We start from the raw sequence: 15,766 nt of genomic DNA on the forward strand, positions 1-15,766 counted from the left end.
AAATGGAAAGCTTCCATCAGATGGATTTCCCCCATCCCCCCTTTCCCTTCCCTAAGTCTGTTCCCTAGGCTACAGTAATATTGAGGGAGACCTGCATTAAACAACCTAAACCGATTTCATCGTCAGGGCATCCTTCCCAAAGATATTACACTATTGTTTAATTAAGCAATCAATTACTAGTGAACTCATAGCACCTTCCTGGAAGAAACTGGCACACAAAGTACCCATTGCCAAAGCAACTTTATTCCGGTCTTCAGAGGATGAAAACTAGGCTCATCTTCCCTGGTTCCCTTCGGTACCTGGCAGGATTAGATATCAGGCCTTGTCTACTTACGGACTCACACAGTTCTCAGTGACCAGTTAATGGGGGGGGGGAGGGTGGAAGGCAGTAAATCAAACCTTCTCTGTTCCATATGCTGATCTACCAAACCCTGCAGCCTTATAAAGATATATTTAGTCTCACCCACTAAAGCAGGCAGGCAAATCCCATCAGCACAGTACAACCTGCAGTACAGATCTGTGAAGGTGGGTGGGGAAAGTTTTTGGTTTACTCTTTTATTTTCCTTATCACTGACGTCCTTATCATTGAGGTCAATAGATACACAGCATCATCCTTGCGGCTAGTATGTTCTGCGTGAATTGCCTCTGCAACAACTCCCCACCACCTGCAGGAATGTCACACACAGAGTTTTCTCAGTGCTTGCCCATGATCAGGACACAAGAGCTTGTATGTTTTTAATGGCTCCATCTGGATCTGCCTTGTGCTGCATGAAATGACCTTGCACTTGTGCAGCACTGATCTGTTCAGAGACTGACAGGCCTCGTTCAGCAAACTGCTTGGCCACAGCTAGTGGCTGGTCTGGATAGAACCTCTGGAACATGCGCTCAAGCTGCCACTGCGAACAGTGTCCCACATACTGCTTCAAATCAACCCGGCCAGGGCGAACCAAAGCTGGATCCAGTCTGCAAAGAATGAGAGGAAGGCTTTAAAAGATAGTTCAGGGTACTCTCAGGTGGCAAATTTAGTATCCTTCCAGGAGAGTGATTTTTCACTCAGATCTTCACTCTAAACTTTAAAGGAGGCACAGGACTGTACATATTCAATAGGTGATTTTGTACATGTTGTGTATGGCAGAATCTGATATATCATTTTGAAAAACAGCCGTCACAAAACAGATCTAAATTGCTAACTTTATGACTACGAAGTTTCTGATGACCCTTCCTTCTATCTAAAATTATTATTGCCATATGGACCCCAAAAAGAGGGCTTTGCTGCAATTCCAACTTCCAGGGTTGGACTCAAGCTGCTCTCTTCTATATGGTTGTCTCCTGTGAGCTTGCAGTTACAGAAACACAGTTTAGGAAAACCACGAAGCACACAACTTCTCCTAACATCAAACAACATTATTAGCTGTGCAGGGGGCTTTTCTTGGCAGCGTTATTATACATTATGGGTTACATCCTGCAGTAATTTTGCACCAATGGAAGGGGAGATTATGCCAATTCTTCCCTCCTACTAGACCCCCAATTTGTTACTGAGCATCTCCTGTTCTCCAGGAGCAGAATTTTGGGAAGCTCACTAGGCTGAAAGAGACAAGACTGTTCTGCTGATGCAAGTGCCTTCCATTAGTGGAAAATTACCGCTGGATCCAACCCTGTGTCTATGCAAGGGACGGGTTGTGAAATGAATTATGGTGTTAATAGTAGGAATAGCATTGTGATTAGTAGGTGGCAAAACTTAAAAAGAACTCTTTGGGAGTGGCAGAAATGTTGTTACACTGCCTCCATTTTAACTCCTGCTTTTACTGTGTTTGTGATTTACCTGCTGGGAGAACAGACAATTGTTAATAGTTACAGCAATTTATCCTCACTCAAATGTAAAAGTAGCTATGTCTTATCCAAGCAAAAGGTTGTCTGAGGTGAACCACCTCTCTCTACCCCATTTCCTGAGCAACACTTCTGACCTGTCCACATGGTTGGTGGTCATGAATACTATCCTGGCTTCAGATGAAGCTACACCATCCAGTGCGTTGAGAAGGCCACTGAAGGTCAAGCGTCCCATGCCTTGGTATGTATTCGGATCTAAACAGAAACACAGCAGCACAAAAAAAAACCCTCAGAGGGTGGAGAACTAACAGCAAAGCTACAGAAAATACTCTAATGCACTAGTTGCAATCCTCAGACAATTTGTGACACCATCAACCATTTGGCAACAAGTAGGCATTCTCTGTTAGATTCCTCTGGAATGCCCTAGCAGAGTGACTGTGGTGCACACCTTGGCTTGCCACATTTAGGGAGGCATGCAAAACCACTCTGTTCCAAAAGACAATTAGTGGAGGGTAAACTGTTTTAGCTGCATTAACTCTGTATACTGGCTTTATCTCTGTGTTTTAATTCGGCATCAGTTTTTAACTTCTTGGGACACTTATGATGGCAGTCTTCTGCAGCTTCAACAGTTTTGTTATCTACCTTGACTTTGCAGAGATAAGACAGGGCATGAGTATTAAATAAGCTAAATAAATACCAGGCCTGCCCAAACTCTGCCTAGGCTTCTGGGGGCGGGGGGCTGTGCCCTGCCCTAGGCTGTAAGATTCCTAACTGCTTTAAGCTCCCTGCACAATGACTTGCAGGTAACAGTCTAGACTGAATACTTTTAAAGGTGTGAGTAATTGAGTGCCAATCATATGACACAACAAAGCAGTGCTCCCCTTGGAGGTAGAAGCAGTAAAGCAGAGAGAAACCACCCATGCCCCTACACCATATAAACGCTGGCAGATCATGGTGCTGTCTGGATTCCCGCAGGAGGTCTCCTCCACTGGACAAAGGAAGGAGCTTGTCCCAAACTCCATATATCTACTGAATTATGGGCTGCTATGATTTAAGAGTATATTGTGGCGCATGCTCCAGCATCATGCTCCACCACCACACATTCTTGGTTTTGAATAGAGATGGGCACAAACTGGAAAAAACCCCGAACCGTGCGGTTCGTCGCATTTCACGAACCACAAATTTTCACTAAACTGTCCCGGTTCGCGAACCAGTTCATTTGGTTCGTGAAAATGTCACATCCAGGTCAGCAAATTGTCACTTCCAGGTCAGCAGAAGGTCACTTCTGGGCCAACAGAAGGACACTTCCAGGCCAGAAGAAGATCTGAAGGAAGTCCATCTCATGTTGCCTAGGAAACTGATTGATTGGCGCCAAGCTATCTGCAGTGACGAACCAAAAAAAGAGCCAAACAAACCAGCCTAAAGTTTGTGGCGGTTTGTTAGAAATGGGCTCTAACAAACCACCGGTTCACGAACCACGAACCAGCCCGGTTTGTCACGAACTTTGGTTTGTGTTTTGGTTTGTGCCCATCTCTAGTTTTGAAGCTGGACATAACAATATTGTAGCAGCAGCAGAGATCAGAGGCACTAGCAAGATCTGGCACCCCGCCCTGAAGCTCCTCTTCAAGCCTATCCCCACCACTCTCTTTCACTTTGAGAGGTAGTGATCAGCAAAGAGAAAGTTGTGCCAGAGCAGCATTTTATATGGAGGTCTCCATAAGATGCTGGGTATGATGAACACTTAGACCAGGCTACATCAAGTTGTGGCAGCAAATAAGAACACCTGGCGAAGCAGAGCAGGAAGGATCCATTTACCCCATCACTCACTTTCAGCAGCCAGGTCTCGGCTGATGAAGGCAGCATCCACATCTTCCAGGAGAATGATACTCTGCTGAGGTGCTACACTCAGTAAGTGGTTGAGGCGATCATCTGAAAGGCTGCGGTCACTCAGGCTCAGCAGACAGATGCTGTACTGCAATTCCCCAGCCAAGGCAGTGCTGTGATGGAAAATGGTGTTTAAAGTATCAAACAAAAGCTTGTGTAAAGAGACTCCAGGTAAGGAGGAGGAAGAATGCTTCTGACAGGAACTATGAATACGGCCCAGGAATGGAGGCACATGAATCGTATTGCTATGCACCTCCCACTGCCTGACTATTTTGAACCTTAAGAAATCGTGACCATTGTTCTGTCATCTGAGAAAAGCTGTTAAGAAGAGGATAACAAAGAACCAATTACAGAGCAAAGGGCAAGCAAGCGAAGGAAGCAGAGATAGAAAGTGTGAGAACAGAGAAATATGGGAGAGAGAAAGAGGACTATAGAAAAGTATTCACTGTTGAAACAATGGCTTGGATATTGGTGCAGGGACTGTGTGAGATCTGGGTAAGGATCCCTGAGCACCTTGGCTCTCTCCCACCTCCAGCAGCCATTTCCCATTCTGGCAAAGTTTATTCCTGTGGTTGCAGGACTTGGATGGAGTAATAACCATGCAGGTCCAGAGGATACAGTAGGGAGAGGGAAGGAGGCAAAACTGCTCCCTACTCATTCTTGCATGAGAGAGGCTCTGCTGATGGAAGAGGACAAGTGAATGATATTTTCCCCTTCCTCCTTCCCAATGCAGCCACCCAACCTGCATACCTATTACCTCATGGGACCCCAGATAGAAAATTTTCCAGGGTTGGAAACGACTGCTGGGCAGGAGAAGAGAGCTGGGGAGGTTGGTGATTGTCACTACCTTTTGCTAGCGGATCATGGGATCCCACCATGATGGCTGTTTCAGGACCAAACTAGAGGGAATTACAGCAGTGCCATGTATTTAAACATCGAGCTACACCAGTTGCATGGAAAAAGGGATGGGTGGGCCTGAGTTTACAGCTGCTGTCCCATCTAGTTTGGCCCTCAATCAGTAGTAGATTAAGTAACATTAGAAACCAGGCTCAATGCCTAAATAATAAAAGAGTCCTACGGCAATTGAAATTTTAACAAATTGATTGTGGCTCAAGCTTTCCGAGCATTGTATTTAGGGTCAGATGGACTTGCACTTCTGTTTTCCCCACTACAAACACTTTTTCTTGTAAAATGCATCACAGCTACACTGCTCGTGCCTCACTGATGTGAATGAACTCGATACTGCCTGGTGGGCTTCTGTGTAGTCATTTCTACTGTGTACTTCTGACACAAGGTCATCTTTATTATACAGGCTAATCCATTAGAATATTTAGACATAACCAATTCTGTCTCAGAGCAAAGACTAGGACCAGACGGTCTTTAGATCCAGTTCCAGGTTTCTATATGACTCTACATGAGAAGAAAAGGGGCTTCAGATGAAATAAGTACAATTGTCCAAAGTACAGTCATAAAGATCCCAGAGGGTAGGTATTGCATCACCCAGCCTTTATCATTTTGCCCCAGTGGAAAAACTATCATTTTAAATATTCCAAAATGTAAGGCATTTCCTGCAATAGACAACTCTCCTTCTACTTATGCACTAGTAATCTGCTTTCCCATGCTTCTGTTAATGTGAACACACAAAGCAGGTTTTTGGAAGGAAAGCGGAGAAAGTGATACTCACATGAAGCTACTCTTCCCACAGCCTGGGGGCCCATACAACAGGTATCCTCTCCGATAGGGAATACCTATGGACAAAGAAACTAGTAGGAAGACATCACTAGGCACCAAATTCAGCATGTCTCAACTTCCTACCAAATTTGAGCAGCTACTGCTATATCCTAGTTGACATAAGAATTCCCTTAACAGCTCTGACCAATGGTCCCCCGAACCCGATCATTGCTAATGGCCAGTTCCAGATGCTGTGGAAGAAATAAGGTTCTAATGAAGAGAAAGGGTTTTCTTTCAGCCATGCTGGTTAAAAATGTAATATCCCCAAGCCAAGAACGCAATCTAAATACCTTTAATTAGGACCAACCAAATAACCCATAACAGTGTACAAGCTTTTGAGTTCTCTAGAACTTTTCTTCATGCTGGATGTTACAAAAAGGGATTTAGGAAATGGAAAATGCCTCCAGAAATGATGTTAAATCCTGTTCAAGCCTACATGATGTGTCAGATACACCTTTTCTTCTCTGGGTAGTAATCAATTACACTCCATAGGAGAAACAAAGTCGAATGAATATTTCTAAGAGTTCTCTAAACCAGTGAGACTCAAAATCCTTTTTTGGAAGACAGCACAGAAATCACTAGGAAGTCATTGTATTAACTCAGGAGATGAATTTAAGGTGTTGCATGAGGAACAGAATGAATAGCCTATTCACTTCTAATAAGGACACTACAAAGAGGAGCCTTTAATCAATTTGTCAAGGATATAACACTGTGATGAAATAGGCCAAATGTTAACTTCTGCCAGCAATCTGCACTGTGCAAGGCCTGACTGGGACAGTCACTCCAATGGAAATCAGTGGAAGTCAGAGTTAAGATAAGGACTGAAACAGATCAGCAGAATAGTACCTGAGAGGAAGTCATAGATTTGGACTGTGGAGCTGCATACAGCTGGCAAAATTGCGACAAGTACTGACAGAGCTGCAAGGATGCCCTTGACAGAAATTGCAAAGGAACTGAACAACAGTCATTGTGAAAAACTACAGCAAGTTCCTGGTCTGATGAAGGGGATATTCTGGCTCTATTATGCTAATTTAGCCCACAATGGAAGAGACTAGAATGTGAAGGCAAGTGCCAGGCAGCCTCTGAAAAATACACTTGCCTCGCTCAATGTACCACTTTGGGTTGCCAATGAACTCTTTCACATCCTGCACAATCCGCTCCGAAACTCCTTCATCAAGCACCACAGAAGTCAGTGGGCGCCGGCGCCGTGGGAAACCAAACTGCCTCCATTCTGCACCCATGGCTGTGTACATGACTGTCTTTCCTTCTTGCTCCCTCAGGGCCAATTCTTTGGCTGAAAAAAAAAGGGAACAAGGGGTTCACAGAGTAATTACCATGAAAAGTGGATACACAAAGCCAGAAGGTAGGAAGAAAATGCCCTATTGGCATTCTGATTTAAGTCTTACTGACAAAGAAGGTTCACATAAAAGTAACAATGGAAATCTGATAAGGCTGAGCAAGAATGTTTTGTTTGGAAGTGAAAAAGCGAGAGCAATGGTCACAGAGAACTTTAATCCAAATATGACATTTTGAAAGATTATACCCATTGACAACTAACAAAAGTTCATATTGCAAAATCTTTATAATTGGTTTGAATGCATAAATGGTAGTTGCTATGGGATACTGTAACATGTATGATTGTCCTTGTGGGACATAAGGCATGGTTAGTTCACACGCTTTAAGATATGACTGATCTTTTAATGGATGTCTTACAGTTGTGGGAGTAAGACTAAAGAACTGGTGAAAGGAAGAATAGAGATTTGGGTTTATAGGTGTGTGACCTCCAGACATGGTGACCTCCTGACATGGTGGTTTGAACTTTGACCTAAAGTTTCTAATGTTGCTTATCAAACAGGATAGGGTGCTGTTTAGGAAACATCTTTATTAGTTTATTGTTTGTAGGTAAGCTGCTCACAAAGGAAAATGAACGAAGAGTTGTGAAACTTCACCAGTAGTTAGGTAAATCGTGCCCACAAATCACATCACTTGGTAGCCATTATTTCTGACAAAGAACATACTTAGCTAGTGCAATTCATCTTTGGAGTGATCCTTCTCAGCTGCTGGTATCCACAAATGCATCAAACAAACCTGGAGCCTTTTTAATCCATCGAAGAATGTCTGAACGTATTTATTCTTCCTCAAGATCTATTGAAGTTATAGGGCATAGGCTCAGGCCAATGGGAACCATGAACATTTCAAACAACAATAACATCAAGGTGCTGGGAATGAAGGGAATCTGTCCACTCGGACAAGTGTCCTTGGCTGCTCCATTTCTGATCTTGCCTTGAGCATGACTATAACCACCACAGGGTTCTGTTTTACCTTCCTGCAGGATGTTGAAGAAAATCTCCCGGTTGGTGCCTACTGCTGTAAAGGTGACAGACTCCCATGGGGTGCCTGTGTGCAAATCAATCATTTGTTTCTCCCGGTTTCGTTCTATGCGGATCCACTTCCTTTTATACCTGGAAACAGACAGGGAGAAACTAAGCAGTAATGAGAAGGGAGACAACTGATCAATCTCAGGTACAACTTTTTAAAGCCAATTTCATAAAACTTCTCTCTTTTACAAACCCCATCCACGTCAGAATGTAAAAACTGGGGCCACAACCAAGCAAGGATTGCCTTTATTCAGGAAGCCATGGTCAGCATAGACACAAAGGAGGACAGGTAATGGCACAGATTCAAGGATGGCTCTTTTACATCCCCCCATCTCCCAAATAATATATATCTGAGAAACTCTGATGAAAGCAGAACAGCCAAGATCAAGAATAGTTGCAACTAAACTGGGTTAGACCAATGCCTCAGCCAATTTGTTATTGTACCTCCAAAAGCTATTGCTCTTTTGCCTTCTCTGTAATATCTTAGCTGCTGCTTTGCTTCAAGCAGGTCACAGTGATGCAAAAGGTACTTTTTTTTTTTTGGCTTGTGGAAAGTCCCTAACCTGTTTAAGATACTTTGAATGGTAAACAAGTCTAGGATATTGACATCCAGAGAGATGCCAGTTTATTGGAATCTGATGAGTGTAATATAAGGAGAGGGGTTTCGGCAATACATGATGGGAACAGTCTCTGGATTAGGCAGGCATGATTTCCAGCCAATGGGAGAGTCATTTATCAAGTTTACCTTTCTGAGGCATGATTAAGATATTTCTGGAGTCAGTTAGCAAAGTGTTCACAGAATATTGGGGATGAGCCAATATTTGGAATATATACAGTTAGATCAGAACCCGGACTACTCTGAAAGCTATTATCAATCCACTCCAACAAGAAAGGATTCCCCCACCCCAGTATTTGACTGGACATCAAATTGTCATCACAATGTCAGGAGGGGGTCTATAAAAGTGTATAAAAGTTGGGTTACACTCTAGGAAAGAAGCTCTTTCTCTTATACCTGATATATTATGTTTTTCTATCTATCAGTTCTATTCCCCTTTGCTTCTCTTCCGCTCTTTCTACTGAAAGGATCCAAGATTGCCACTAGCAACCTTCAAGCCTGACTGCTCCAAGCAGGTAAGAACTAGCCAGCTCATTCTGTTTGTTGTTTATTCTTGGACAACTGCTAACATTATTGTTATGCAGTATTAACCATAATTATGTAAGAGCCCTGTGGCGCAGAGTGGTAAGCTGCAGTACTGCAGCCCAAGCTCAGCTCACAACCTGACTTCGATCCTGGTGGAAGCTGGGTTCAGGGAGCCGGCTCATGGTTGACTCAGCCTTCCATCCTTCTGAGGTTGGTAAAATGAGTACCCAGTTTCCTGGGGGTAAATTGTAGAGGACCGGGGAAGGCAATGGCAAACCACCCCGTAACAAAAAGTCTGCCAAGAAAACATGATGCGACGTACCCCCATGGATCAGTAATAACTTGGTGCTTGCACAGGGGACTACCTTTACCTAACCATAATTATATTGTATCAGTACAATCCTAAACAGTTACATAGTATAAGTAGGTTTCAGCGGGCTTAGAAGAGTGTATCTCAATAAAACATAAAATACTTAAATCAACATTGCCTGTGAGTTATTTTCCAAGTTCTCCACTATGTCTGCAAGAACCAAAGATCCCCAGGCATTCATCTGAGTTTGTGAGCTTGGAATCAGAATCCTAAATAACACCTGTTACCATTACAGAATTGTAGAAGCTAGGTGAGAAAGACATGAACATCATCTAAATTTCCTCTACACAATGGATTCTCCCACCTTATTTCAGAAGCAGGCAGCACCTAGGACCAGATTCACTCTCAAGTATGTTCTGAAATGAACCCAGCGCTGGGAGCTCCCACTTGAGAGGCAAACAGGGTTGCTACTAGCAATAGAGCCTTCTCAGTAGTGGCAACCCATTTGAGGGACTGCCTTCCCCATCCGTACATCGAGCGCAAATTCTATGGTTATCTGGCACCACAGAAAAAAACAGTACTGTTTTCCAGGAGTTTATTTGCCTCTAATATGATTTTGCTGCTGCTATTTTTATTGGTGATGATGCTTAATTGTATTTGCTATTAATTTATTATTATATTACATTTGTATTACTATAAGTGATTTTGTAAATAACTTTGACAGCCTAAGATCGAAAGGACCAAAAGTGGAATATAAGCATTTTAAATTTTAAACATTCCTTGGTGTTATGCCCATTTAGTTTTCATTCATAAAACATACAGATATACCATTCTGGATACATAGCCATAAGCATTAAAGCAGTTTCTCTTACTTTGTAGGGGCTGCAAATGCAACATACAGAAAACTCAAGGATGATCACAACTGTATACTGCTACCTTTCCATGAGATTATATTTTAAAAGGATACCATTCTTCTAATTATTTGTCTTAGTGCTCCTTGGTAATGAGGAATTAATTTATGCAGCCATTTTGGTGACTTCTTTGTACTGTGCTGGTCGAGCATGCAGACATTCTTAGAGCTGGTACAAACACGTGTGAGCAACCACAAAAAGACTCCACCATTTCCTTGTTAGCCTTGCAATACTCCTGCTCTTCCAAGACACTTCACGACTTTTCTTACCATATGAAATGGTTCCCTGGACTGGGGATAAAGTCAAACTTGGTGCTGACACGGCCACTTTCATGCTGCAGGTAAGAGGTTTCCACACTCAGATGCTGGGTGTGCTTGGCATGGTGAGAGATCCAGCTTAGCAACCAAAAATAGCTTTTATCCTTGCTTGGTACCTCCAGAGTGATCATGCAGTGCCGCCTGAAAGCCACCATGCCAAATTGGGCCCCCTTACGGACAAGAGCCAGTGCTGTGCCTACACCCACCAGGCCAAAGCCTGCCCCAAAGTATGGATTATCTTTGAGTGCCAAAATAAAGTCAGAAAGAGGCATTGCGATGGATGGAGAGAAGAAGGAACTCCAGTATTAAAGAAATGTTCCCAATGGCATTTCTTCTAAATACTTTAACAAAACCTGTACAAGAAAGAAAGCAAACAGATTTAAGGGACCATGGGTGACTAATGCTTTAGTTACATGCCTGCTTAAATCCAGAGGAGGTAAATTAGCCAACCTTTCTTCCTCATCTCCCACACTCACCTCACATAAGCAAAAAAGGTTACTGAAATAGCACTCCCCACTGGGAAGTGAGAGTACAAGTAACTATGGAAACAAAAGGTTAACAATAGTTCTAAAGTCACTTACTCCTGCTCCCAGAGTGAGTTTCCTTCTCTACAATAATGTGAAGAATTGTGAAGTGCTGCTGTAAGCCTCAGTATTTTGTTTGCCAGAAGAAAACCAGAAGTTTCTTCAGGTTGCTTTGAGCAGGGACAGTACAAAAGCTATACTTAAAACACCTACTATACAACATTGTTCCCTCTGATAAGTCTATACCAGGGAGAGATCCACTCTGGTACTCATGGGTGCCATGGTACCTATCAAATGTTTTTAAAAAGGGAGTGGGGACAAGTGGGGTACTTGCCCAGTAGGGCTTCTGTTTGGCTACTGGAGATTGGCTGGGCAGATAAAAATAATATTGTTTTAGTGGCAACTGTTTTGCCATTGCTCCCACCATCCTGTGTCAGAATTCCCAAGATGCCCAAAGGCTCAAGAAAGTTGGGCCCCTTCATATATACCATAATCAGCAATAAAACCTTTCAGCAAAGATGTCTCACTGTACCTGCAAAAAACTGACAAATTTAATCATTTACATTTCTTTTAAATCTGACTATATCCTTACAAAAGGGGGGGCCAATCCTTACTAGGCACATTTAACTAGGATTACACCACATTAAGAACACTGGGACTAATTTTAAGTAAACAAACATGCTATTAATCTCACATACATCTTTTTTTAAAGCATAGGAAGTAGACATGGGCACGAACCAAAAAAAACCCTGAACCAGGTGATTCGTGGTTCGTAGCATTCCATGAACTTCCAACTTTTTCCCAGTTCGGGAATTGGTTCATGGTTTGTGGCATTTCAACCACCCCGCACCAGCTGCTGAAGCCAGTGTGGGGCATTTGAAACAGACAGACCCTTTCTCCTGCTGCCTGGGTGGCAGGAGAAAGGGGCTGTCAGTTTCACAGATCCTGTGCTGGATTCAGCCGATGGGCTGAAACCGGCACGGGGTCTGTGAAACTCCAAACCGGCCACAGAACAGCTGGAAAAATTCTTTTTTTCTATAAAAATGCGGTCCCACAAAACGCATGTTTTGCTGCAAACAAACCAGCCGTTCTGTACGGAATTTTGTTCTGTGGTTTGTTTCGTGCCCATCTCTAATAGGAAGAGCTTTTCTCATGTTCTAAATAGATTGTTACCTGCTCCCCTCCCTTCCCTGAACAGTGACAAGTTCCAGGGCACCACAACTTGGGCTTGATTTCCTTTGGATGACAGCTCACTGGAGTTGTGGTAATTTTTGTAATATTTGCTTTATTTACAAATATAACTCTAGACAGAGGAAAAGAAGCAGTCCTTCAGGGCAGCAGATCAGCAGAGAGAGACACCCTGAGGTGATTCACCTTCAGCTGACACATAACTCTCATGTCCTATTTCTGTTTCTCCCCATACACACTGGTCTAGTCTCCTCAGCTGAAGGGGTCATCTTCTCCAAACTCTAACAGGTATCTCATTATCCCCTAACGATTCTTATTAAGTAACCTCTGAAGCCATTGAAGAATATTAGCATTCTGTGGTAAAGGCTCCATCTCCCATCATACGTCACAGCATAACTCAAATGACAAATCCCAATACTACACCAGCTCAAACAGTCAACCCCTCAACCTGTCTTCAGCTTTCCTGTGTTCTCCACTAATGGCCAAAGAACTATCTTAAATATTCTTAAAAATCTATTACTTGCCTTTCCCAGACAATTCACAATAAACAGTAAAACAATGAACTCACAATAAACTAGTTATATCCACAGAAGAGAGAACTAGTTTTTTCCCCATGTATGCTGTTAAGAAAAAGAGTGGCCTGTCTTAATTTTGTATACAAGTTACAGTTGTGCTTAGTAATTTTAAAAGTTTGTGTATCTCCTGTTTTTTGGGGGAGGGAATCATCTTACACTCATGGCCATCCTCCATTAGGGTTAATATATTAAAAATATTAACTATCTACACCAAACAACAGCCCAATAGGTATCTTCTCAGAACTCATGTTCTATTTGTACTAATAATCTCAAAACAAAGCCTTTGAAAAAGAACAGTTTTGCATACCCTTCTGAAAGGCAGCAAAGAAACAGTGTTGATGAACAGCCTCCGAATTCAATAATACTGGAGCACAAACCATAACAGTCTGCTTTCTAGCAGAGATCAAGCAAGCAACACAATGGGAGGGACCAGTCAAAAGGGAACACTAGACAGGCCTACACAGCACATGAATGCATACCAGGAAATGGTGGTCCTTCAGATATTGGTGCCTGGGCCATGGAGGGCTTTCAGAATAAGAAATAGCACTTTGAACTGAACCTGGAAGCATACAGGCAACCAAAGCAATTGTCTCAGTTCAAATAATGTGCCCATAACAGCTGATACCTGACTGGCAGTCACATTTTTATACCAGTCAAAACTTCCAAGTTGTCTTCAAGGATAGTCCACCATGCCATGGTTAGACAGGTAGCAACCAGAAAGAGGGCTTTTTCAGTCATGGCACCAAAACTGTGCAACTCCTCCCTCCTGGGATATTCATTTGTCCCCTATCAGTGTCTTCTGCCAGTGTATGAGGACTAATTTTCCTCACAGTGTTGTTAGGAAAATAATTTGGGGGATATGCATTTCACCCAAATCTCACTGGAAAAAAAGGAGATTTAATTTATATTTTAGAGAATCCAGCATAGTCAAATATTGGTCACTGATCTGCCCTTAAAAACTTCACACATGCTTCTAAAACCTTAGCCTATATTTTAAAGAGAGGGCGAGTTAAACTTCTGTTTTTCAGTTCAAAAAGAAACCAGCATGAACTTATTCCTCTTTTCTTGTACGGCACTGAACATAAGAAGTTGCCTTATAACAAGTCAAGCCACTGGTCCATCTATTGTCTACTATGGCTGATGTGGAATCTACGACACCTCACACCAGGCAAAGTGCTTCCCAACACCTGCAACCTGAGATGCTAGCGACTGAGCCTGAATCCTTCTCAAAGACTCCAGTTGGGGAAGAACACCAAAGCTTATTATCAGGAACTCAGTGAAGCATGAATATTACTCCCATTCTGCAGCACCCTATTGGTTACTCATCAATTACCAGACTCAATTAAAGGTTTTCACTATCACATACAAAGCTCTTCATGGCCATGGTCCCTCATATCTATGAGAGTGCCACTCTCCTCATGACTCACCATGGCAGTTTCACTTATCTGAACAGAGCCTTCTGCAGATGCCACCCTTCAAATGGGCAAAATCAACAGCTGTCTATACATGCAGGAGCCCCGTGGTGCAGAGTAGTAAGCTGCAGTACTGCAGCCCAAGCTCTGCTCACAACCTGAGTTCGATCTTGGCGGAAGCCAGGTTCAGGTAGCCAGCTCAAGGTTGACTCGGCCTTCCATCCTTCCGAGGTTGGTAAAACGAGTACCCAGTTTCCTGGGGGTAAAGTGTAGAGGACTTGGGAAGGCAATGGCAAACCACCCTGTAACAAAAAGTCTGCTAAGAAAACATCGTGGTGCGACGTCCCTCCATGGGTCAGTAATGACTCGGCGCTTGCACCTTTACCTACCTTTACCTTACCATACATTCACCTTCTCTGTGATGGCCCCCACCTTGTGGAATGTCCTGCCTGAAGAGGTCAGGAAAGCTCTCATTCTCTTGATTTTCCACAAACTATGCAAAATTGAATTGTTCAGGAGGGCTTTTTTACTCAGGTAAGAAATGGCTCAAAGAGATCCTTTGGTAAAGGTACAGGGACTGTAGATTGTCTGTTGATGTAGATATGCTCCTAGTGAGCAGTTTCTATATTTTTTAATGTGTCTTGCCAAATTAATTGTTATGTGTTAGCAATGTTTTATCTCTGCATTTGACTTTATGCTTCTCTGAAAAAATTCTGTAATCCATACCCTATTGTATTGTTTAATGAATGCCCCAGCCATTGATCGTATTAATTTACAATGTGTAATCTGCCTCGAGTCTCAGTGTGAAAGGCAGGCTATAGATATCATAAATAAATAAAATGTGCTCTACCACTTAGCCACTTTCCACCCCTCGAAATGAATCTATGAAGTTGCCTTACAGCAAATCAGACTACTGGTCTATCTAGCATTATACTTCCTGCAGTTCTTCGGGGTCTCAGACAAGCAAACTGGAAACGTCGGTGATTGATCTCAGAACCCCTCCCTGCACACCAAAAGCGTGCTCTATGTAGGCACTGCCCTCGCCAGCAAAATATGAGGACCGCCCCCCCCCCCCGGCCTCCTCTAACTTCCCCTTCTGATCTGACACCACACAAGCTATCCCACGCTTCCCATACATACACTGAGTCGCCTCCTCGCCTGCAGGCTGCGCCTCTCTTTCCTGTCTTCTCTCTATAGTTCCTGCCCTAACCGGAATAAGTTTCTCTGCACTCTATAGTTCCTGTTACCTGAGGCACGAATCTACAGCCCGACCTTTTAAAAAAAAATATCCCCTCCATCCTTTTCTATCTCTACTCGGAGACCTGACGGAATTTTGACTTCCTCACGCTACTGTAACGCTTTTTCTGTTTCTGCGATTCATGGGGGGAGAGCTGCCTGTCTGATTTCCTACTCTAGCACCGACATGTGGCCTGGATTTTGGATCTCTTGCTCTTGAACGGCGAGGGTTAACGGGAGACTAGCTGGCTTCCCGTAGCAATAACGCGAAGACTCTGATTAGTTCCTTTTCCATATATGTTCCGTCGGAACCCGTAGACAAACTTCCGGCT

General features: G+C 43.1%; 1 protein-coding gene across 2 annotated transcripts; it reads right to left on the reverse strand.

The window, feature by feature from the left end:
- Positions 1 to 233: 233 nt before the first annotated feature.
- On the reverse strand, positions 234 to 15,672 carry LOC129323826 (mitochondrial chaperone BCS1). 2 transcript variants are annotated; one of them, XM_054970570.1, is made up of 8 exons: positions 15,339 to 15,672; positions 10,452 to 10,852; positions 7,765 to 7,904; positions 6,542 to 6,736; positions 5,396 to 5,459; positions 3,655 to 3,824; positions 1,965 to 2,082; positions 234 to 963 (listed from the first exon to the last, which is right to left on the reverse strand). In XM_054970570.1, the coding sequence occupies exons 2-8, from the start codon at positions 10,769 to 10,771 to the stop codon at positions 711 to 713; spliced, it is 1,260 nt and encodes a 419-aa protein (XP_054826545.1). In that variant the 5' UTR covers positions 10,772 to 10,852; positions 15,339 to 15,672; the 3' UTR covers positions 234 to 710. The 2 variants fall into 2 exon arrangements, with proteins under 2 accessions (XP_054826545.1, XP_054826543.1); XM_054970568.1 differs by lacking the exon at positions 15,339 to 15,672 and adding an exon at positions 14,588 to 15,208.
- Positions 15,673 to 15,766: the final 94 nt, after the last annotated feature.

This window comes from Eublepharis macularius, chromosome 2, assembly GCF_028583425.1.
Source record: "Eublepharis macularius isolate TG4126 chromosome 2, MPM_Emac_v1.0, whole genome shotgun sequence".
Lineage (NCBI taxonomy): Eukaryota > Metazoa > Chordata > Lepidosauria > Squamata > Eublepharidae > Eublepharis > Eublepharis macularius.